The sequence below is a fragment of the Amblyomma maculatum genome, chromosome 5, assembly GCF_055883805.1.
Source record: "Amblyomma maculatum isolate TAMU_Amacu chromosome 5, ASM5588380v1, whole genome shotgun sequence".
NCBI classification, from domain to species: domain Eukaryota; kingdom Metazoa; phylum Arthropoda; class Arachnida; order Ixodida; family Ixodidae; genus Amblyomma; species Amblyomma maculatum.
In genome coordinates this window covers 135797733-135823101 of record NC_139348.1, presented here as the reverse complement: position 1 = coordinate 135823101, position 25369 = coordinate 135797733, and the positions used below count along the sequence as shown (strand labels likewise).

Genomic DNA, 25369 nt, shown 5'->3' with positions numbered 1-25369 from the left:
GCGTAGCGTAAGCTTGTACAGACATGAAAAATATTTGTTACACAGATGGACTTGGGCCTGGGTCCCTCTTGCCTGTAGGCAAGCTGTTGAATGCGGACCCAAATTGGTATAGGCGAAAAGCTGGTATCTGAGCCCCGGAGGGCATCATTTAATTACATGAACCACGAAGACGCTGAGCCATAATATGTCTATATTTTACAACACACAATTGACCACGGGATGGAGAGGGGGACATGCAGACCGTTTCGGTAAGGACTTTTCTTCATTGGCTACAACATCAGGCCTTCCTCTTATCCCCCCCCCCCCCCCTTTTTTTTTTGTGCACTGTATCTGACCGCTGTCTATACTGCGCGCACGTTATTGTTTCGAAGCTAAAATTTTATAGAAGGAGCATATAGTAAAAAAAAAAAAAAAAAAAAGCTGCTTCATCGCTGACTCGCGCCGTGGAATGTTTTTGGTTTGGTTTGTGGGGGTTTAACGTCCCAAAGCGACTCAGGCTATGGGAGACGCCGTAGTGGAGGGTTCTGAAAATTTGGACCACCTGGGGTTCTTTAACGTGCATTGACATCGCGCAGCACACGGGCGCCTAGCTTTTCGCCTCCCCCGGAAAGCGGCCGCCCCGAGGCCGGGATTCAATTCCGCATCTCTTGAGCACAGTAATAGAGCTCCCTAATCCCTGCAACCCCCCCCCCCCCCCCCCCCCCCCCCCTTTTTGTTTCCTGGGCTGGGTGAAAAGCTTTTAGTTTTTACTGTGACAACCTTCTGTGCTGCCAAAATATATTAACCTACAATTGATTTGTGTGTTTGTCCGCCTTGGCATAGCAACGCGCGTTTAGGGCGCGCTTTAACAGAATAAAGCTGCGCTCTGGTTCACTACCACCCACTCTCACTGCAGCTTGTGCAAACGGTACATCTACTCAGGGAACACACGTTGTCGTCATTGTCGTCCCCAGCTGGATATATTTGGTTGTTTTACTGCGCGCTAGAATTTGCGTTAATCACATTCCTTGAGCTGAGAACCGTGGGACTTAGAGTATGTCGCAATGTGTTGGTTGACTCCGACGTCCCACCTGCACACGTTGGCTCCCAGCAGGCGCCTGTTCACTGAAGATGTCCCACAAGTTACCTGTACATCGAGTATACATGTACATCGGTATCGACGTTCCGAACTGCGCAGATGCGTTTCTGGCATCCGGCATATAGGCCGATTCTTGCGTATGACAAGACACAGTCGTAATTACAGTTAACTAGAATACTATTCTGGTTCACTATATCACCAAACGTCAGCTCCTAGCATACTATAGTCGTACCCTGTAGTATAGGTAGCGCGTCTGGCTAAAAACCTCAGGGTCTTGGGTTCGAATCTCACCGAAAACCAAGAACTCCCGAAAATTGTTTTTCAGTAAAGTTAGTCATTTCATAAAGTTAAATAATTTGAAACTTGCGGCGACCTGTATCCGCATTACATGTAACGATTTACTCGCGTAAATTTCACGCGTGACATTACCTCATGCTAAAACAGACGCTTGGGGGAGTTGGTAATTCATTGAGGGTAAACAGCTCAAAATAGACGAGGACATAGCGCTTGTTTTCGTCTATATTGCGCTGTTTACCCTCAGTGGGTTACCTCATGACACTGTCGACCAATCAGAATTTTTTGCGATCATGCGTAATGTTGCCGGCGGGGACGAACAGAACTTAAAACGGAAAACAGAAAACTCAACTTGCACTGTTTTGTGCAAATATTACCTTTCATTGCTGCCGCTGCATTGTGGCCGCAGTTCTTCGAATTCAAACTGTGACCCCCCCCCCCCCCCCCAACATGGAATATATAATATATAATATAATAATATATATGATAACAGTGCTGCCCGCACGTGTCTGGATTACACGAGCGATATAGGTTGAAGAATGAACGCCTTCTAGAATATAGCGTCTGCGACAATCTGGCGTGGGTCGGACTAAGGATAACAGCTATAATCAGAAGATTAATGCTGCTGTCACTGTCGCTTTCTTATCCGGAAATAAAGCGATAAAGCTTTCATTTTTCTGCGTGATTTCGCTAATCTTTAAAGGCAGTAGATGATAAGCCAACGAAGGGTTGCGTAAAACGGGTTGTAATCTATATAATGTTGAAATGGCATTCTTTATCGGCATTGATATGAACATCATTACAATCTCCTTTAAATTCGTGCTCCGTTAATGCGACTTTCATTATTACGGATGACATGGATTACTGATAATTCTTTTTTGGGTAGTGGACTTTTTCATTGCATGAACGACTGGTTAGTGTGAAGAGTAGCTGGCTGGGCAAAGAGATCACGTGAAGATGGCCATACACTATTTCGTAGTGCATAAGTTCTTGTCGCGTTATTATGGGCAACGATGAGAACAAGCCTTGACCGCCCCAAGGAGATATTTCTTTTGAGTGCAGGGTGCCAGCGAAAGAAAATGTAAAACCGCAAATGTCTGAGCGACAGCCTCTGACCAGTTCGTCATATAGTGCAAGAAGGTATATATGTGGAGAAAACGCCCCCTGAACCTCGTGCTGTGCTGAAAGCGGACAGAGTGCAGATGCTGTAATACTATCAAGTAATACTATTTGCGGCTTGTAGAAAATTGTAGGAAATGCATCCTCAATGTTCAGGAGACGTCCGCCACGGCCTTCGTGCACCCATAGGTGCTCTGAATCGCGTCGCAATATTTTAAAAATAATATAACGCTTAAACTAATATAACGCTTTTGGAACTCTCAATATAGCCTGATTTCCACTTCACTGGTATCACCTATGTTATCTTTTTCTTCACGATTTGTGGGTGACTGGCTTTATAAACTGCGTGCTTAGTAATTGAAGTGGTTGTATTAACGCGGAACAACTATATTACCACGACCGCAGTCACAACCGTTGTCATAGTCACCATCGAATAACTTTATCTAACTGCTGGATGAAGGTCTTTGACGGTCCTTTTCAATCCTGTACGTGTCATTTACCAGACGCGGCATTTTTTTAAGCATCTTTGTAACGGGGAGTGCAGTTAATGGCTGCCCACCTAACGTCACCGCGCTACTGAAATCCGCTGTAAATGCAGTTGTTCTAAATCGTAAGAATTGGAAAGTGATGCTAAGCAAAGAGAGAGAAGACGAAGAGAGAAATAAATAAGAAGGCGAAATTGAGGGTCATGATGACTACCGCCTAAATGTTCAACTATGTTACAGCCCAATCTACTCGGTAACTTTAACTTGTGAGCTTCTTTCCATTTGTCCTTTTTTAAACACCAGCACTTCATCCCCGTGCTATAAAAAGACAGGATTCAAAACGAATAGCATTACCCAGGGAGAAACGTGGTGGCCCTACATTAGATGGCGGAGAAGTGAGAGCCCAAGGCGTTTTTGTTGTTGTTGTTGTTGTTGTTGTTGTTGTTGTTGTTGTTGTTGTAGTGTTCACGCTGAGTATGCGGCAAAGCGTTTAATGCTCAAGCCAATCAACCTATAAATATTATTTTCATCACGTGTTGCAACTAGGCTGCACCCCAATAACTGCTGATTGTTTATCTTTATTAAACTTTGTGTGTAAGCGAAAGCTTTATTTATAATGGTTACACTTTGTAAAGGTCTTTATTTACGGAAGTAGAAACTAATGAAATGGAGCAAGAAGATTCGAAAAATGCCAGGAAGAAGATGACGGAAAGAAGATTCGGAAGGCAACAGGAAGACAGAAGGGAAGAAGACGGGAAGCAAGAAGATTCAGAAGGTGTCAAGAAGAACACAGAAGGGAACAAGGAGACGGGGCGCATGTACAGTTGTGGCCTGCGCCCGGCTCTGTAACCTTGGCTTTACAAGGCGTAGTGAAGCTTTCGGTTCAAAATGAGGGAAGAATTGTCGCGGCCCTGAACGTGGCTGAGCGCGCGCGCATGGCTCGACGCCGCCGCCGTAGTCGTAACGGCTGTCCAACAACGCGTCGTAAAGCAAGATTTCACGTCCATACGAGGTCGTCCTCTTTGGCGCACGCGCGGAGCACATGGCTCCTGCATGCCCATTGCGGATCTTTTTCAAATGATGTGTCCCCGCGCTGGCTTCGTTCGAGGGAGCCTTAACATCCAACTTCTCATTTAAGAGGTTATGTTACGCTTATGTGCTAGCAATGCACATGACAAACCGCTACAGGAGCGGCGATATATGACGTTTACAAGACTTTTTTTGTGTGTGTGTTTGCCTTGACTGAGCATGCAACCTCATGATGTTGCCCTTTTCACACTTGTTTGAATTGTCTAAAATGGGTTCTTCTCGCGTTTTAAAATCGTGCCATCGACGCTAATGCCGAGGACGACGACGATGATAATGATGATAATAATCATGATGATGATGTGGTTAAATCTTTTATAGCATTCGGAAACGAGTACCTCCGGGAAAAATAGGCAACTCAACCTCACTTATAGTTTAGCGGGCGCGCTCGGTACAGCTCCCATTTGAGCATATGCGGCCTGATTATGCAGGTGCTCTACGCGGCTTCACCTTCGTCATGCGATAGCGCATGAGTGATTGGTTAGGGTGAAGGCGTTCCGGAATCAAGGCACTACTACGATGGCATGGCTTGAGCTTTGTTGACGGCGCTTTCAAGTGTTATACCTCTTTCTAAAAAACGGCCGGCTGGCGCTCGATTTGAACAACACACCTAGAACGTCACACTGCGGTTGCGGTGACATCAAGATACATGGAGCGCAAACCCTCTACATGTGCAAGTACAGAGCACCAGAACAAACAGCTGTGCCTTTTTTTTTTTTTTTTTGAGTGAGGAAGCTGCGTTGTGGTATAAAAAAACAACGTTCTTATTTTTTTTTTGTCCCTCCATCCTTTTTATTTTTGCGGTTTGAGTTGGAATAACGTGTCCGAATATCGACAGTCCTACTACCCTTTCCCTCTCACCCACCCGCACGACGTTGAATAAATGGGCCTGCAGCACACCAGGCTGCGCGTGGCCTGCAGCTTGTCTGCGAGTGGGTCGTGTAGCACCCCTTTTCATCACGCTTGTGGCTACGAACTGTGCTAAATTTACAAAGGCCAGCTGCTACGTGACTTCTGATCTGGGAAGCGCGAATACCTGCGCAAAGTGGAATCTATACCGGCAACGTTCAGTAAGTATACGCATACAACGAAATGATCTCGAATAGAAAGCTAAAACCGACCGAAATTTTTTTTACAGCTCGGTATTTCCTACGATGAAGGCGTGGTTCTGGACTGCAGTCATTCACAAAGGAGCAGGCAATTGGTGTTGTATTTCCTTTACTGTGATGGCATTCGAAAGAAACGTAACGTATCTATAAAAAGCTAATCAGAGGTGATCGACGGAGTATTAGAAAGGTGATTCACAACCATGAGTCCAAACTGGTTAATGGAGGTACCTGTCCGTAACTTGCTAAATTCGTTTGACTGAAATGCAGTGCTAAAAAAAAAAAGAGTGCGATTTAGCGTAGTTAGGTGAAATTATAATTAGGTGCGCTAAAACTGCGAGTTCCACTGCAGTTTAGGTTCGAGGTTCGTTTTGAGGTCAAGCAGTCCTTAGACGAAGACCCGCGAAGTAAGTGGTCGTGGACCTTAGTCGTTAGTGTAGTGCACTATAAAACTTTTAGACCATATCATGCGCCTTAAGAAGGCAATGAGGTAGCCATGTAGTGTGAATTCATTGCGTGCAGACGGGAATTTATGCAGACGATCAGATGCAAATGGGGGAGGTAGAGTTACGTCGATGACGTAGTGGTAAAATACCAGCGACGCTCTATGTGACCGCGCCGCGGCGGAATCGAAAGCCACTCCTGACCAAAAGCTGTTTCATTGCATTTTCTTTCCAAAAAAGGAGGGCCAGACAGAGAAGCAAACATATGAATGAAATGCAGAGGCCAGAGTCTTAGTGCTATAGCTCATTAAAAAGAACGCAGCTTCATTGCTTTAATATTAATAACATGGCTTAACATCAAACGGGATGTATTCAACGGTTTAGGAAAGCCAACTATATATGCAGTCTTCTTTATTATTATTTTTTTTGCGCAGGTTTTTTTTAGCTTCTCCGTGACTGATCCCCCTCATTAAAACTGAAATTGGGTGCTGGAGTCCACACTAAATTCGCGTAAAAACAGACTTCTTGCGTGGCCTTGCTACGCTGGCCGCTCGTAGTTCGCCTCGTCCGGTAACGGCGTAAAGGCCCTCTAGGTCTATAGGAAGGTGATGTACCAAGCGCCAGCGTGAGACCGAAGAAATTTCCACAGGATGCGAGCCCGAAGCGCAGTAGATATCGTCCAATCACGAGAAGGCGTGCAAACGACCATAACCTTGAGGCGCAACATCTCGGCACGCTAGTCATTCTACGCATTCTATCCCAAGAGAGCGCGCAGTACGTTTTACGGCTATCCAAAGTTCGGCTTGTTTCCGCCGTCGCGTTAAATATTTTTAGCGGCCGAAGAATGCGGTGACGCAGAGCGAACCCACTCTGCGGCAAATGTGTTGCGCATATGTGCGAAATGCCATCAAGTTCTGTAAAACCCTGCAAATGCCCCGTGCACCATGAAAGCACTCTTTGGTAAAAGAGGCGAGCCTTTCTGTTAAAAACAAACTATCTATGTAATTACGGTTATCGAGAGAACCCAACTGTCAACGTCGGCAAACGCTCTTCAAGGATGTATTTGTTTTATTTGTTCGAAGTATGAAGCCTATATAAAGTCTGTAGACCATAAATTTCGCTTTTTTTTTTTCCTACATCGGCGATTTTTCTGATCGCCCTCGGGAAGCCGTGTCCACTATCGCATCATTGCACTGCAAAAAAGAAGAAAAAAAAAAAGCACTCGAATGTCTATGGTAATAAAAAAAAAAGCGTAGACAGGGTGATAAGGTTCTCAGAGTGACACTTGAGATAAATTCAAGATGAATTCATCTTCGATCAAACCATGTTTACGTGACTGAATTTTGTCCGGTCAGGTTTTGCTAAATCCTCCACATGTGCGTAATATCACTCTGTACGATGAAACAATACGCTATCACAAACACGAACAAACTGTGCCAGAAAGAGCGTCATAAGCGCTGGCCCTCAGTGGAAAATGTTACAATAAGCAGTGCCCAAGCAAGTGCAAACATAATTCTGAAAGAAAAATGTTAACGCCTTTCATCGTAGCTTTCTGTCAGGGTTCCTCGGTCGTCTAAAATTAGCGCATAGTCTGACAAAATGTCTCGTAATAAATATTTTAGATACGTATACATATATACGGGTTCTTTTTCGATGCGCATCTTAGTAAAATTCCTTTGGTGGACAATATCTTGTTTTTCAGAAAGAAATGTATTTATTGCTCATGTCCCCACTTACCAAATGCCGTGCACGTCATAGCTTTCGTACCGAAATAAACTTAGCTGAAAACTCCTTCTGGGTCAGACCAATGTTCTGTTCTTCAAGGTCATTTCCTCATAAATATAGAGTATAGCAAATTTTAAATAATAAGCATGCAGGGTCTTCTATATCAATCTGCAAAATGGCATGCACTGTCGGCATGGTGTACGACGATATTGTCATATAGGCAGCCGATTAATTTTAAATTTCAACGCTATACATCATAAGTTAAGTTAAATTGGTTCACAGGAAGGGAAAGGCGCAGTAACTGTCACACTTGCTCTGTGGACACCCGAACCGCACCGTAAGGGAAGGGAGGAAGGTGGGAATGAAAGTGGAAAGAGAGGAAGAAGAGCCGTAGTGGAGGGCTACGGAGTAATTTCGACCACCTGGGGATCTTTAACGTGCGCTGACATCGCACAGCACACGGACGCCACTTCGTTTCGTCTCCATCGAAACGCAGCCGCCGCGGTCGGGTTTGAACCCGGGTACTCCGGCACAGTAGTCGGGCGTCTTACCACTGCACCACCCCGGCGGGGCCTATACATCATGGGACTTTACATATTTAACAGCAGAGACGCTCGGATAGAAAACTTGGTTCGTAGTCGCATAATTTCTTTAAATTAGCCTTTTTCTACAACTAATGATACGTAAGCCTCTAGAATGTTTGTTGACTTACATTGTTCTTAATGGCAGCATGGAAATTGATACCAGCAAGTAGTAATTAAAGTCAGACGTAAGCAGAACCAGAAAAAACATTTAATAAACGATTAAAAGAATACAGATTTCACAATCAAAATTGTAGGTACCCCCCTTTTTTTTTTTCGCAAGTAATCCGCGAATTAAGCAGTGTTGCTGTTAACTGCTTATCACCGAAGTCATCGCGACAAGCTTATCAAGCAACCTTTATCAGCTGTTACGAGGACGAAAGTGATCTGCGTTCTTGTTTTCCTTCCTTTTCATTGATAGCATCTTTGCTTGCTTATCTTACTCTTGTTAATTATCCTTATTCCTTATTTGCATACGTCCGTTTCCAGTATTTCATGTGTTTCATTTCTTGTCCTCTGGATACCAAACGTGTCTGGATTATCGTCCGTTCTTATCTATCAGTTGCATGCGTAATCTTCTAACATGCAACTTAACAATGATTGCTGTTTTTTAGCGTTTGCATAATGAAATTTTCGTGCTGATGTACTGCCTTGATTTACTGCGATTGGCATAAATGTCCGTGCCGACATGAACCTTGTTTCTTTAATGTACAGAGTGTCCTTTTCCAGCAAGCAGTGTTCTAGAATGTGCTGCTAGCATTGCGTTGTATAAGTTAAAAAAAAAAGGGGGGGGGGGGAGCTTGTTTGGTGAGCCCCCTTTCCGATACACTTCGCAATAATAATTATTAATAATTGGTTCACATGAAGGGAAAGGCGCAGTATCTGTCACACTTGCTCTGTGGACACCTGAACCGCGCCGTAAGGGAAGGGAGGAAGGTGGGAGAAAGGGGATTACTCTGTAGCCCTCCACTACGTAGTAATGTCCACTACTCCGTAGCCCTACACTACTCTGTAGTGGAGGGCTACGGAGTAATTTCGACCACCTGGGGATCTTTAACGTGCGCTGACATCGCACAGCACACGGACGCCACTTCGTTTCGCCTCCATCGAAACGCAGCCGCCGCAACATTTTCTATTCTGGGAATACTCGTGTATACGTACGTTTCTGAATCATTGCCCTGCAATTGGTGTAGATATCGAACACCCCGCTACTCGCTCCTGTCTTGCATCATTAATTGGGAAATTGCCGTACCTCCTCAATCAGCTCACGCCGTCTTTTCCGCCTGCAAGGACAAGGTAGACAGTCACGGACGGAGGTAGGGGAGAAGGGGGGGGGGGGGGGGGGGGGGGGGGCAAAAAGCGAAAGCGCAGTGACGTTTACGACGTTACGCAATTGCCAGTGTAAGAAGGCACCGTCGTCGTCCCGGCGCGCCGGTTATTGGTATACAGAAGCGAGAAACGGCCGGCCGGGCCAGCGGGGCTCTCTGATAGACCCGCACTACAGCCCGTGACGAGCGCGTGGAGTGGCTTACAACTCCTTTACGATGATCCAAGGTTCGCGAGGTGACAAGGCGTAGTGCTGCTGTAGTACGGAGTAAGAACGAGATGTCAAAGAAACACGTATATAGAAAACAAAAACTGTAAGCGAAAGACGAGCTGAAACTTGTGAGTCCAGTGAAGCCATAAAAAGTTGAGCGCGTTAGGAAACGTGCGATAAACGAAAGAAAAACGACGTGAATGGGCTCCGGACGTCCTGATGTTGTTGCCTTGAAGTGCGCTCGCGGTCTACGGTGTCTGAGGAGCCATCCGTTTGTGAAGGAGATAAGGGGAAGGTGGCGAGCGAATGTATAACGCAGCACGTGAGGAGTTTTTCTCACGCTCTCCCCTTTTTGTTTTTTTGCATCCGCGTCTGTCAGTAAGAGCATTGTTGCGGTTACTGGAGGCTTGTGTGTCAAGAGGAGGGGGGGAGGGGTCTTGGAAATGCATTGCCCATACATGCTGCGTCACACTCACCTACAGCGAACAAACAGCACTTGTTTTGTTTTGTGGGGTTTAATGTCCCAAAGCGACTCAGGCTATCAGAGACACCGTAGTGGAGGACGCCGGAAATTTCGACCACCTGGGGTTCTTTAATGTGCACTGGCCTTGCTTTTCGCGTCCATCGAAAAGCGGCCGCCGAGGCCGGGATTCGATCCCGCATCCTCGGGAACTGTAGTCGGGCGCAGTTACCACTGCGCCAGCCCGGCGGGGCCGAACATCACTTCCGCGTAATACAAACACGATAGGTGCTTCATAAAGACATCATATACGAAGCGCCATCTGCGAGTCCTGGTATTAAATCGCAACATATAGCATTTTAGTTTGATGGAGGTGAGATGTTTTCAACTCTGGAACTTCATGTTAGACATGTTAGACATGTTAGAAACAAGATTACATTGATTCTCAAAGGACTATTCTAATAAGCGAATCTAAAGTCGCGAAGAAAAAAAAAAAACAACTTTTCAATGAGCACACCTTTTCTTCTCTTGGGATCCAAAAATGGCAGAGACGTCGATATGACAATCCATAGACAAATTCTTACTTACTCTCTAATTGTCTTAGCATGAAATCAATTTGCACCATCTCTGCTAAAATCTGAGGACACAGCTTGAGAGCCTTCTCTTGTCACACCAATATAATTTTAAGCTATATCATTGAGCGTGATACTCGAAAGAAATAACGCTGATTATAAATTGTAGGTAGTTGGTAGCTGTCCCTGACTTTGCCAAGGTACGGTTTCACCAAACTCGGGTATCGAATCAATGTGGCTGACTGCTGCCTGGCTGACTTAGTTTTGGGAGAATTGTTTTCTACTGCCACTGAACTAAAGAAACTGTTTGCTACAGCATGCAATGATCTTTATGCAAGTCTAGCCCTGCAAACGCCTTTGTGTTCTGTCCAGGACCGTTCTATCACCTCCTTTTGACTCCTTACATTTTCCATCGCCAACTCGTCTCAACCGCTTCGCATTTACGAGTAAAGCGGACGGATGATGACTGGAGAAAAAAAAAACTTAACGGTTGCAGGTAACGCGGATCAGACCAAGAATACGACCGTCTCCGTATCTCAATGTTGTAGTCCTAACTGCTCCTTTGGTGGCCGTTCTGTCTTGCAGATAACGCCCTCTCCCATCGCACTCGCTGCCTGGCTGCTGGCGTACCGCCTCCACCGCTGCGTCCGGGTGCCATCGAGGTTTTAGAGCCGCCACGTCTTCCGACCCTCCGGTATAAATCCCCAGCCTCCGCCGCCACCACCATGGGCAAGGAGGTCGTGTTCGAGACACCAGGAGCTGCCTACCACCACACCGCCAACGGTTTCCACCGGCGCAGCCACTCGTCCGCCAACAAGAAGCACTGCCCACCGAGGGTCAAGCAGCCTTCTCGCAACGTTTGCAACGGCGCATCCCAAACGACCATGAGGCACGACGCCATCCTCTTCAGCAACCTGAAGCCCAAGGAGTTCGCCCAGGAAGTCGTCGGCAAGACTAACCAGGTTAGTCTATGTTCTTGGATAGAGGCTGTGAACTTAGGCGGGGCAGTGGGCGCGGTGCATTGGCAAATGTCATTTTGGTGTTTATTATTAGTATTATTTGCTAATTGTACCGACTTATTTTGTCTTACTTCGGTATTTATTTAATCTTGTCAAGTAGAACAGCCACGCCGGCCCTATGTGTACCAGCGTGGTATTCGGAACTGAACCACCATGGTATCTTGCTGTTACATTCTTTGTTCATGAATCAAGCACTTAGCCTATGTCTAGTGAGGTAAAGGAAATAAAAAACGCTGTTGAAATATCTTGGTTGCGTTTCAAATGCCTTGGGTATGTGCTGGAAATGTTTTAATAGAAAAAAATACTGACATAGTTTGATGAGTGGGAAGCCGAGACTCTTCTTCGTTCCATATAGTGTATGTGTGGGGTTAACTTTCGCGAGAATTATTAGCGTTTAAACGGGCTTTGACGTTTTCTTGAATGCATGAGAATCTGAATTATTTTCTTTCTTTCTTTCTTTTTTTTTTTTTTTTTTGGGGGGGGGGGGGGTGGGGGACAGTCGATGCCGCTTTGACCACGCTCAACAGACAGGAGCATGCGTCGTAAAATAAGCAGAGAATAGGTTTCTTCTTTCAACGGCTACCACAGCTGTCCGTCCGTAGTCTGATATATCGTATACAATCATTTTCCATACCCAATTCTAAAGACGATATGTCACGATATCTGAGTTTTGGCAATGGTTCCGAGTGACGCTAATGCACAGCAGTTTGGTCAAAAATGAACTTGCGGAATAATGACCTATCTATCCTCGGGTGCACAATTTGCACAATTGATCACCTTTACCTGTTGTAGAGGTCGGTCGGCAGCAAGGCAATTTTAGTCAATTTATATATTTTGAATTTCAACTCCTGAAGAAGACTGACGTCACTTTCACTATAGTCTCTGCAGCGCTGGTCCTTAACGTAGCAGAGAAGTGTTTTTTTTTTCGGTCCTACATCTCATTTCATGTCTGGGACGCGCGGAGTCCTCTTGTAAAACATAATGAATCGCAGAAAGTTATATCTACAAAATTACATCTCTTACTAGATTACTGAACCCTCGCTGAACACGGAAAGCAACTGAAAAGAGAGAGAAGAATGAAAACAGATAACGATCATTATGGCAGCCCCGAATGAATAACTCTAAATGGCCCACTCATGTTTAATTTTACAGTTGTTCTCACCGCGGCTCTTCGCGCCTACATTGCGAATCTGTGCCTACATTGCGCCTACATCGCGCCTACACCTGAGCGAGTCCGCCGAAGGGAAACAGTGCAACGGCTGAGCAACGCGAAGACGTGTTTTTCCCATCAGAGTCAATGACCGTGACTATAAGGTCGCGACCTGTTTCTCCAAAGCTGAGCCATGCGTTTTTCTCTCTTCTTTTCTGCCTCGTATGGCCCTCGAGTTGAAGTTTGTAAGATATCATGCTTGCGATAAGCTAGATCCTGAGCTTTCCTCTTTATGGAGCAATATAGTGATCGCGCCCCGCTAATCCCTTAATGCGAGCTTAGAGACGAGGACACATTTCCCTCCACCTGTCTTTTGTCTTGCTTTCGTGAAACGACCTATAATTGCACTTATCAGCAGCACTTGCACTCTTCGTTAACAGTTCAGCTTATCCGGAAAGTCAGGCAGTTGCTTGGGCAGTTTGCAACGCCGCTTCCTCCGGCCTCCATTCAGTTTTGGGGGCCAGTGCCTTTTATTACAGTGCAAACATCATTGCTGGTGTTCTGATTTACGTGGTAAAAGAGAGCATGAGGGAAAGGGAGAGCATGAGGGTAAGAGGAATTTCGGGAAGAAAAGGTCGGATATGAAAATTGTTGAGCAAAATGTCGCATTCTGTTGTTGGCCACGCTGTATTTCTCCTTCAGAAAGGTTGTCTGCTTGCGCGTAGCATCAAGCGATATGTCCCTTATATAACCGGTTTGTTGCTCAGCTCAGTTTATTTAGTTTGTTTGTTTCCGAGTAATTTCAACCTAAACTGAACCGGTGAAAATCAACAAAAGCAAAAAATAAACCCGCCGGAACAAAGTCGAATTCTGGTAAAACGCGACATCCAACAAGTTTTTGCAGTGGTGGCAACTAAGTATATATATATATTACACTATGTATCCACTGGTATTTGTCTTCTTGCTTTCTGTTAACATGCGCGTGACGTCACTTTGATGTCGCTTGTAACATCAGTGCATTAACATTGCGCAGAGCAGCACGTTGCAATGATGCCACTTCTCATGCTTAGCTCGTCGTTATTACGCCTGCAACACTTACGTCTGAGTCGGGAAATGCGCCTTTTACAGCACTTCGTGAAGTGCTTCGAGCTAGCCCTTAGAAGCATTTGCGGGTTACCAAAACTGCCGCCATGGATTCTTTGCCTCGCAAGTTTCACTAAATAAGCCTACTAATTAAACTGCAAAAAAAAAAGAACTTTTTCTGGGTGTGTGCCGCTTTCAACACGGGAATGGCGCGGGAGTTGCAAAGCGGAAGTCTCGATAGTACCCGAGATTTCACACTGTCTTTTTTTTTTTTTTTAATTCGAATTCAGGACGACTTGGACAACCCATTCTACATCCTGGACATTGATGACCTGCTGTACAAGGTCGACCTCTGGCGAAAGTCCGTTCCGCGAGTGAAACCCTTCTACGGTGAGTTCCTTTCTCCGCAGTCTTCTACACATCTACACAGTCAGATTTATAAGAATTTATAGGGGGGGGGGGGTGATAAAACTCTTCCTCCCTAATCGCAGCTCCGCGGCTGTACAGAGAATACCTGGCTACAATCAAAGTCATACAACAGTGTCGAAGTGATATGAAAATGTTGTAGGTCTTAACGCGGTTCCTGACGATATGCTTGTTTGGCCTTCTTGGTAGACTCATATCTAATGGACAATCACTGTTCTTATTTACAAGATCTTGAGTTTAGCTCCTTGCTTTAAAAAATGCCATTGTTGAGGCGCGTTAACGCTTTTCAGTTCTATCATCCTTGTACGAACAAGCCATACAACGTATAAAATGGCTATTATGCCACTATTAATGCGGAAGGTCATCGCTAACCGGCATGATATACGCACAAAAATGCAGCCCGTCCGTGTCAGCAGGGCTGCACGGACGCGAAATTATTGCAAATATAAACATAGTTGGTGGGGGCCATCGCTCTGCATTGGCAAGCATCCATTGGGCGTGTGGCAAGGGCTATGCACGATGTGGTCACGTGGTCATGTGGCACCCTGTCCGGGGTGCCCTCTTGTCGCCACCTGTCCCATTCCTGTAGGTCACGCTAGGCGCCAGAATGGATGCTTTCTGAACTTACCACATAAGACTACACGCCTTGTACTTGCATCTTCACAGTAACGGTTAGCGTCATATAATAGACAACTGCACATTGCGTTTTTTAATCTCTTGTACTCCTTTTCTCCTTCCCTCCATGTGCAGCGGTAAAGTGCAACGACAACCCGATAGTGCTGGAGGTGCTCGCTGGTTTGGGCCTGGGCTTCGACTGCGCCAGCTTGGCGGAGATCGAAGCGATGGTCTCTCTGGGAGTGGACCCGTCCAGGATAATCTACGCTCATCCGCAGAAGCACATCAGCTACCTGCACCGCGCCCAGGAGCTGGGCGTCGACCTCATGACCTTCGACTGCGAAGAGGAGCTTTACAAGGTAACGTAGCCACAAAATACGCTGCTCTATCCTTCTATTGGTTTGCCAGATCAGCTGATCTGCTTTGTGCGGGCTGGATAGACGTTGTTTCGGAGAAATTAGCTTTCCACCCCGCATTCAGTATTCAGTAAGGCGCGATGCAATTTCACCTGGTAAAGGCATTGCAGCAGAAGCGAAGAATTACATCTATCGGCCTAGTTAAAAAAAAATACAGAAACGCAGGCTGCATACTGGTTAGTTGGCTACGGTGGGACGGTACCACTGTCGTTGCTGAAGACAGAAATAAGAAAATGCCCGCCGCGGCATTTCTTCGTTGCCCGCCGCGGTGACTCAGTGGTTAAGACGCTCTGCGCTCATGAGTCCGTGGCCACTTTATGGGGCTCTAACATCGACACCTAAGAATCGATATTTTCACGGGCCTATGTGTCGGTGTCGAAGATGAGCAATGCTGCCTACCACTGGTCTGGATTCGAGAACTCCAAGCCTGGAGGAGGGGGGCTCCGAAGACTAAAACAGTATGTATGATAGAGTGGCGTGTTGGCCACATAGTTTACAGGAAGGGGAGCAGACCCCTGGGTTGGGGAAGGTGTTCGTTTGGAGTTGCCTCGACACAACCTCTTGGGGCTGGATGAAGGAAATAGGTTGGTTGGTTGGTTGGTTTGTGGGGTTTAACGTCCCAAAGCGACTCAGGCTATGAGAGACGCCGTAGTGGAGGCCTCCGGAAATTTTGACCACCTGAGGTTCTTTAACGTGCACTGACATCGCACAGCACACGGGCACCTTGCTTTTCGCCTCCATCGAAAAGCTGCCGCCGAGGCCGGGATTCGATCCCGCGTCCTTGGGAACAGTAGTCGAGCGCCGTAACCACTGCGCTACCCCGGCGGGGTGGATGAAGGGAATAGAGCAACGCATGTGGAGATACTATACTTCCGGGCCTAGGAATTGAACCTTCCATTCTGATTTCCGTACATTCAAATACCTTACAGGATTCTATCGTCCTGATTTCCCTTACTTCACCCAATCTGCCCTAATCTTGTTCTCCTCTCCCAATCTTTGGAACTCGGGTATTGGACTGGAGGTTCACTTATTCCTAATTTGCCTGCACAGATCAAGGAGCACCACCCATACGCGCGACTGGTTCTGCGTCTAAAAATCGACAACAAGAAGGCCTGGTTCGGTATGGGTGACAAGTTCGGCTGCTCCGAGGACGAGGCGCTACACCTGCTTCACCTGGCCAAGGATCTCGACCTGGCCATCGTCGGCATCTGGTAAGAGATCCAGCTTTCCCCTGGTACGAGCCTTAAACACGAAATGATTTCAGCGCCCATGGTAGCCTTTGGCACTTGAACACTTGAGAGACTTGAACACTTGAGAGACTTGAACACTTGAGAGACTTGAACACTTGAGAGACTTGAACACTTGAGAGACTTGAACACTTGAGAGACTTGAACACTTGAGAGACTTGAACACTTGAGAGACTTGAACACTTGAGAGACTTGAACACTTGAGAGACTTGAACACTTGAGAGACTTGAACACTTGAGAGACTTGAACACTTGAGAGACTTGAACACTTGAGAGACTTGAACACTTGAGAGACTTGAACACTTGAGAGACTTGAACACTTGAGAGACTTGAACACTGAGTGTGCTCTCTCTGCAACACTCACCGTTCAACACTGCGCGCCCATGGCTTTATCCGGTGCCACCGTTGGCACGCCTAAGTCCAGCAGAGCTGTGTGCATGAAACCCGTGTCTCCAACGGTGTCCTTGGTTTTAAATCTAACGCGGTGCATGGGCAAAAGGTGCGCGCATTCAACGTCGTTCATCTCGCCTATACCGTCGAGCGTAACAAATGACGTCACAGTCAGGACTATCTAAGTTGAGCAATGCAGCCAGGCAACAGGAAAGCACCGGTAATAAGCCAAGTACTTAAGTCTATGTTGTCCACGTCATGCTTAAATATACTTTCGATTGCGGAACAGGCAGTGATTTTTTTATATGTAAGGCGCCTTTCGTAAATCTTTGAGAAACCGAACGGACCTGTATAGGATCTGAGGCGTCACTGCTGGGTCAAGACAACTTGTTGAAAGTATTTACATGTTCATTCCTCCAAGAAAGAAAAAAAAGGGCGGCAAGAGGGGCTGTCAGGTACTAAGAAATCATCTACGAAGGTACAGTACTTGGCCGACGCCATTTGCTGGAGGGCCTTCTTTGAGGGAGAACTTGTAACTCACGACTTGAGGATTTCGCGGTCCGGCATTACATAAACAAAACAAACTGGCGGGGTTCTCACCAGCTTATCTGAACTTAGTGAACCAACCCGGCTGAACCTAGCCTCGTGCCGGGCTACATCAGCTGGTTGTCCAGTTCAGCCTGGCGCTTCACGACCGAGCAAGTGTGGATACTGTTGTAAGACGCGGCTTCTGTAATTACAGCTTTCACGTTGGAAGCAGCAACCAGGACCCCGGCGCGTTCACCGGCGCTATAGCGGCAGCAAGGCGAACGTTCGACGCTGGCCGGGACATGGGCTTCGACCTCAGGCTTCTGGATATCGGCGGTGGATACCCGGGGGAAAAGGGACTCGAGGGCGTCTTCCTCAAGGTGAGGAAGACGCGCTTTATCTTATATACCACAGAGAACGGTGTTTCTTTTAGAAAATTATGTAACTATGTTTTCGAATTGGTATCTTTAAAGTATGATTCGGACCTTCTGATGTAATCCAGAACGTTCAAGAAAGATTAAATTCCAAATTTGACTGGTTCACTGAGGTGCCACTTAGCTTTCTTCGTATGAGCTGAGTAGAAACTAGAAAGTGAATTTCTGTAGCCGTCGAAGCGAGCTATATTGGTTTCATCGCATTCATCTCCTTTGTCCCTTTCCGTGCTGCCTTGTAGACGGCGGACATCATCAATGCCGGCCTGGACAAGCACTTCCCGGAGAGCTACGGCGTGAACATCATCAGCGAGCCGGGAACCTTCTTCGTGGCGTCCGCATTCACCATCTACACGAAGATCATCGGCAAGCGCATGAACGAGGGCTACGACGGTGAGCATGCACACGGAAGCCCATACAGCGCTCATTGATTATCGCATATTTATATCGGTGTACAGTGTGTTCGTATTCAAGCGCTCACTTCTGCTCTGATTAGAGTTTTTAAAGGGACGTCGAGGACAACGTTACGCAACCAATGACTTTAGTAATAACTTTTCTGCTCCTCTTATCAGACTCGTGACGTGTACACCGATATGGACTCCGTGATCACCGTTTTAAAGTGAATGACAATGCATCTTAGTCTTTGACGTTGCCTACGCGCGTATTTTACTTGCGAGGTCGGTAGGTGATCACGGTGCCTGTATTTATTTGGTTCGCGTTGACTTTCTTTAAAGGTTTCTTAGAATGTAAGTGGTCTGCTTGGCCTGGAGTGCGAAAAATCGGATCGCAGTTTTTTCGCGGATCCGTCACGTCACGTGACCCAGAGCGATCATTTCTCTGCCTGCGCAAACTTGCAGTGGCGAACTGCGGGGCAAACTGCGAAAAAAAAGAAAAGAAAAGAAAACGCAATAAGGGTCACAACGTAGAGTGCGCATTTTATCTTACTTTTTTTTTTAAGAGCGCTTCGTCCACTAAGGAGAAGCTAGTAAGCATGAACTTCATGCAAACCTTCGATAATTTAGGTGCAAGCTGAAAATAATAAAGTACATTCGAGAAGATTATACAGAGAAAGGCACCAAAAGTAACAATTTCAGTGGGACCTTTTCAGATTAGTACAATTAGAAATTTTGACATAGTTAAGGAAGTAAATTAACTACGTAACCTACAAGGAAATGGTAGAAGCACCAAGTCACCATAACGAAGTGAATTCAGCACTTTGAACAAGAAATGCATGGTGAATTAGACATGCATATACATCAGCGGGAACAGTTTCCAGATCATGATCCCAAGAGAATGAAATGCAGAATAACTGTTCCGAGCAATTTAGGAGACACATGCTTGAAGCGACGTCATGAACGATGGTAAAGATTATGCGGTTTTAACTGCAGCAGGCAATGGGTCGCATAAGTATAGCAGCGAATCTAATTGTTAGTTTTCCGTAATCAGTACAAACTTTAAGGTTCGGGAAGTTATTGCACATTTGCAAAATGCACATTTGGCCTTCGAAGCGCAGTTGCACGTAGGGTATATGTGGTTGCAATAAATTTATTGTAGACAAATGTTTGATATATCAGGTGCGTACGCATCGAAAGCTTATTAAGAGGCTTCATTACCTCGAAAACGTTGGTCTTACAGCTGTTTACGCTTACGGCTAGTTACTAGCCAAGCGATAAAAGAAGTTCTCAGAAATCATAGATGCATGATCGCAGTGCCTCTTTTGCCTTCAGTTAAATTAAAAAGAAAAAGACCTCCGCTAAACAGGGCAACAACACATCACGTGACACTGGGTGCGAAAGCAATAACAGTGATTAGCTGGGTTGCGTATAGTACTAAGCGATATGCTTTTCTCACCTATTAGGCTTTGTTGCTTAACATCTTCGTGCTGACTTTGCTGGTTATTTAGCTCACTTTCGTGAATAATGTAGAACGGCATACGCACATTTAAAGACATATTGGGAGTTAACTCCCCTGATGGGGCTGGGTCAGGTAGGTCACCGCCGCTTGCGGCGGGGGCTAGCCTGCCACAGAATTTTTATCTGTTGTAGGCCGTCCTTGCACCCACCACCGCTTCGGTGGTGGACGACGGCTGTTGTTGCGGTGCGCGTCTTTCTCTCCCTCTTCCTTTTCTTTCTTCTCTATTTTCTCTTCTGTCTGCACGAGGCAGCGGATGTGGCTCAGCTACACAGCCAGTAGCAGGCCCGTGCATTTCCTTTTCCTTCTTCCTACAGCCACAACAACAACAACATCATATTGGGAGCATTTGTGTCGGGTGCTCTGGATGCAAGGAATAAACGATGAATTGTTCTGCCTTTGCAGATACCAAGCCCAAAGAGCACATGTACTACGTCAACGAATCCGTATACAAGTCATTCGTCGTGTCCCTGTTCAACGACGATCCTGTAGAGCCCGAGCCACTGCAGGTGAGGACCAGTTCAAATAAGACAAAAATGAAGTCAGTTTTATTATCCATAATACAAAAGGGGCACTAAGGTAAAAAAATAGAACTTTAGCGAGCATACCGAGTTTCTGGATTGTAAAAAATTTTGCTATATCAATGCGCACGTTGATTCCCTGAGTGGAAATTTATCCTATATTCTACCTTAGGTCTTGACGTCCCTTCACAACTGAAAATTTTACCGATTTACTGTTCTACCTTATCGTAAACCTCAGAAGTAGATCACGTAATCCTTGTTGGGCTATTTATTATAATAGACACCATATAAACCTAGCAATGCTGGTTTCTCATTTGACAAAAGGTTTGTTTAGTTTTATTTGGTTTATGAGGTGTAACACCCCGCAGCGACTTAGGCTATGACCGATGTCGTAGTGGAGGGACCAGGAAATTTCGATCATCTGACTGACATCGCACACCACGCGGGTGCCTTTCATTTCGCCGCCAAGGAAAAAAAAATGCCACCTCGGCCCAGATTCGATCTCACGTCCTTGGGTTCAGAAATCGGGCGCCGTAACCATTAAACCACCGCGGCGGGGCTCATTGGACAGAAAGGTTGAAACGTATTGCTCCAGATGATGTCAGAAAATTTTCTGGTACGCTCACAACCAACTACGTAGCTCTCGTATATTGCAGTGAAAACGAAATTAAGAAAGGGCAATGAGAATATAACCAGCAGGTACAGTGTGTTCCTTTTCGTTAAAAAATCCAGACAGAGAGACATTGCGATTACAAACAAGAAACCTTGAATGACTGTTACCACCGCGGCAACAACAGATTTGGCGACAGCTGATGGGGAATGTAAAGTTTGTTCGTTAATGTTCGTAAATACATAGTCTTCATTTGTACAGTGCGCGTTACATCACGCTGCTGTCTATCGTGACACTACTACTAGACCAGTTAGCGTTGGGGTGTTGCTGTAACGTCATTCGTGACGTCTGTGGATGCTGACCAATCAGCATGGCACACTGCGGTGACGCTATGCAGGTTGACACTCATACTCGTCAAGCAATTTGGTGTTATGTGACGCTGAACAGAACGTCTAAGAACCGGAAAATGTGCTATTAACGAATACTGCTGTGAGATAAAGAGGTCCGGGGCTGTAAGCCGTTTATAAATTATTGCTTAACTTGTAGAAAAATTACATTTAGAGGTGAAAGATGCAGGCACCTGATGTCGTTACTAGTGTAAAATATTGTGGGTGATTTATGACCTTATGTGCTTGGAATATGAATTACTAACGCTCTCATTCTGGTTAACATCCCTGCCTTCCCTCCTCCTCGCTATCTAACTAACGCTCCCTTCGAAGGCACTCGTTGGCTATCAGTCGTCATCATCATCATCATCATTATCACCATCATCAGCCGGACTATACCCACTACAGGGGGGAAGGCCTCTCTCGTATTTCTTTAATTAAGCCTGTCCAGTGCTAGGTAAATCCGCACGACCCCTGCGAACTACATGCATGTCGGCTATATGTAACAGGTAAGGTATGTCCGCTTGCAGGACTTGGATGGTCCCCTGCACCCGAGCATCGTATGGGGCATCACGTGCGACGGCGTGGACAAGATCAAGGGCACCTGTAAGCTACCAGACATGGCCGTAAGCGACTGGATTTACTTCGAGAACATGGGCGCCTACACCATCACCATCAACTCGCCCTTCAACGGCTTTCCCAGCGCGGACATCCACTACCGTGCCAGCAAAATCGTCGAGTGAGTCTCAACTGGGTCACCATTCATTGGTTTCTAGGGTCTGCAGTAAAAGGTGGTGTAGTGTGAACTTTAGCGGAGTAAAGTCATTCGGTTAGAAAGTGCAGTGCGCGCTTCTCGGATGGCGACGCCAAGGATAGCCTCTTTAATACGCCATTTAAGGCGATAGCTTGACGGCTTTCGTTTAGCGGAAAGCCAGGTGCTGTCCTGTTGGCAACCGGCGTCTTCGCTAGAAACTGCTTATTAGTTGGCAGGTTCATGACGTCATAGTACATGACTTCGCGTGCATTTCGAACGATCTATAATGATCATGTGAAACATAGCATCACTCGTGGAACGAAATTAAGCGATCAAAGCATCGCATGCAATGCAAAATAAAACTCGCCACATGTGCCAAATGATGTTGTTAATTAACAAGAAATTTTATTTAAACTAAAATGTAAAGAATTTCGGGTTTCAGGAGGGAATCCAGACCACGACCTGACCTCTTTGTTTGTGAGTTAGAGACAAGGCATGATTTACTGCTTGTGAGCAAGCTAGGGACTTCCATGTATGGCGTGCGGTTTTTTACGAAATGGGCTCCCTTACAATATTATGTTAATAAGTATATGCTTATCTGGAGAAGACCGCAAGTCGCTGTCGCGTCACACACGCAAGGTGGACTTTAAGTGTCCCCTAAGTTTTTCTTGGGGCACCTGCCGCGGTGGCCACAAATAGATGGAGGTGGAACTCAAGGCATCCGTGTCACGTGTGATGTCAGTGCAGGTTAATGAACCTCACGTGGTCAAATTTGTCGGCAGCCGTCCACTGCGGCTGCCCTAGTAGCCTGAGTCGTTTTGGGCAGTTAAACCCCATGAAACCAAACAATCAAGATGTGGCTCTCCTTACGGAGTGGTGGAATAAGTTTGTCTGTTACTGGTTATAAACAAATGCGATTGAAGGCGCAGTCACGATGCGGACCGCTGCCGCCATCTATTGGAGTACGCCTGTCACTAACTGTTAATCAACTATGCATGAGTAGTCGAGGCTGGTAGCTCGTTTTCAAATAGTGGGGCTAGCGGAGGTGTGGCTCGCAAGCGTATGGACCGGCTGCGTGATAACTACATTTTATTTTTATTTTTTTGCAAGAATAGTTTCCGTGCCTTATTCTGGCTATGCAGTTATTTCGCATTTCAGCAAAGGATCATTTATGTTTGTCGACATTGCATTTGAAATTTAATGTTTTCCTGCCACTCAATTCCAATTTGTGACGGCTTGAACCGAAAAGGATTTCGTGATTACAGTTTTGAAGTGGGGGTGGTGTTGTATCCTAGCCCGTTGGATCCGCGTACATTATTCGCAGAATCGCACATGGTGTGGACATCTTTAATTTATTTTAGTTTCTTAACCTGCAAAAGCACCATTTCTGTTGAAAGCTAACGCGACTGTCATTAGAAAAGAGCTCATAATCCGCATAGCATGATCCGCGATCTGCTACAGTGCGTGAGGGTACGTACACGCTGATTTGCCCCGATGCGGCAGGCCGCCTGCCAGCATGTGGCTCCATCTAGCGCACTTATAGCAATCTGCTCATGCGCAGTGAAGCCGACGGAAGCAGCTAACAGATGCGTATCACGGATCACTCTATGCTATAACTTCTACGTGCCAATCAAGCGGTACAGCCCAACTTCAGCTTGTACTTAATGTTATATGTAAACACAATGCGGTTATTTACATGAGCGAAAATTATCAGTCAATTTTCTTGATAAGTGCGTCTTCTGCTATCGAAAAAGTATCAACATGCGAGTGGAGGATGAAGGTATGCCAGACTATCCTTACAATTAATTGCATTTCCTTTTTTTTTTGTGATTCGTTGAAAATACTTTTGGCGGCTATTATGTTTGTGTTGGCGCGTAAATGCTATTGTAAGCTTATTGAGGGTTTGTTTAGCCGTGTGGAAAAGTGGCGTTCCGTTGTTTATATAGACAGCCTAGTGATTCGTTGCATTCCTGCTCCTATATGTTGAAACTGATAGAGAAGCAATATATTCATATGCACTATCGTGTTGTTGCTCAATACGATTTTAAAAACAAGCGCATGCAAATTCGACGTTGTAAGATGTATATAAGTTATGCAAATTTCTATTGAAATGTCCATCATGTTATTGAGCATGACCGCAGTTCTAAGGATGTTTAACATCTCCGAGAAATCAGTGACGTATGCCCAATAAGTGACACTTAATAGACAGCGCTTCATTTATTTATCTCGATTTGTCTTTCCAGAGACCACCTGCGACGAAAGAAGCTGATCCTTTCCATCCTGGACAGCGCTTGACAGGACCCGCACCTTTCTAGCTACATATGAGTTGTTTTGTCCTCTGCCAGTACGGTCGAGAGCTCTCAGCGATGACCGGAACAGCCGGAAGTACCACCATGCCAGAACCCGCCTTCAGATGAAGACGTCGTTCGGAGAAGGACCGACACAAGAATGGTCCCAGGATTTTTGTACCTGAACCCGAATGATGTGCTGAGGGGCAGTTTGATCAGCTTCTCAGTTGTACAGCATTATGGCTGGCCGTTCTGTGAATGTACACCAAATATTTAGACTGTTCGCGAGGTAGTGATTGCGCGACGTCGCCGCGTAGCAAGATGGTGGAGGCTTACAATGAGCTTCGCAAGGCGTCACCTGTGATTTTATTTTACTTCTCTCATGTCATGTTTTATCCACTGTATACAAAATATTAGGTACTATTACAATTCATGCTCTCTTTGAACTACATTGATGGAATTTTCATGCGGCATCATAATCATTCAGTACAAATGGGAAGTATAACATGGACACAGCCTTCATCGGCAATTGAATTTGAATTATTTTAGTTCCTTAGCATAAGAGGACTATTTAATGCCAATCCAGTTTTCAAAGTTTAAAGGGACTGTGTGCAGTCTTAAGCTGCTACTGCGTTAACGCAACGCATCTTCTAGACATAAACCTCGATGCAGTTGTTGCGAACTTACGATCACCTAAATGTTAATAACGGTGCATACTCGGGAAGCTTGTGCTAACCCTGCCGACACAGATTTAAGAAATGTCCCAGTGTTTTTTATTAAGTTTTTATAATTATTTTGTGACTCACATGCTCAATCGTACAATAAAGCGCCTTCCTACGTACACCAACTCTGTTCTCTTCTTCAAGGCAAAAACTTCGCAGAGACGCACGACGGCAGTAGGGGATAGCGAGTCATGTAGCGAGTTCACGGGGCCAGTTTTACTATCATGAAATGCCCTTGCGCAATTTGCAGCGGATGCCTGAGAGTGCGACGAAAGCGTACTGTGGCAGCAGGACACACTTGATAACACAGTTGATAGTCTGTATCGTCGTGCCGCCGTTCCTTGCCGCGCTCTCTATGGATGCACCAACGCCACGTTGTGGCTCCTG

The 25369-nt window shown here is 45.8% G+C and overlaps 1 protein-coding gene across 1 annotated transcript in view; it reads left to right on the top strand.

Moving 5' to 3' along the window:
- The window catches only part of LOC146189664 (ornithine decarboxylase-like), a 33184-nt gene extending 8083 nt beyond the window's left edge, over positions 1-25101 (top strand). The window contains exons 2-10 of the mRNA XM_084604432.1: positions 11072-11448; positions 14029-14128; positions 14915-15138; positions 16246-16406; positions 17574-17739; positions 18033-18183; positions 20107-20210; positions 21749-21957; positions 24216-25101. Of these exons, the coding sequence (XP_084460558.1) occupies positions 11212-11448; positions 14029-14128; positions 14915-15138; positions 16246-16406; positions 17574-17739; positions 18033-18183; positions 20107-20210; positions 21749-21957; positions 24216-24267 (1404 nt within the window). The 5' untranslated portion in view covers positions 11072-11211 and the 3' untranslated portion in view covers positions 24268-25101. The remainder of the gene's footprint in view (positions 1-11071; positions 11449-14028; positions 14129-14914; positions 15139-16245; positions 16407-17573; positions 17740-18032; positions 18184-20106; positions 20211-21748; positions 21958-24215) is intronic.
- Positions 25102-25369: the final 268 nt, after the last annotated feature.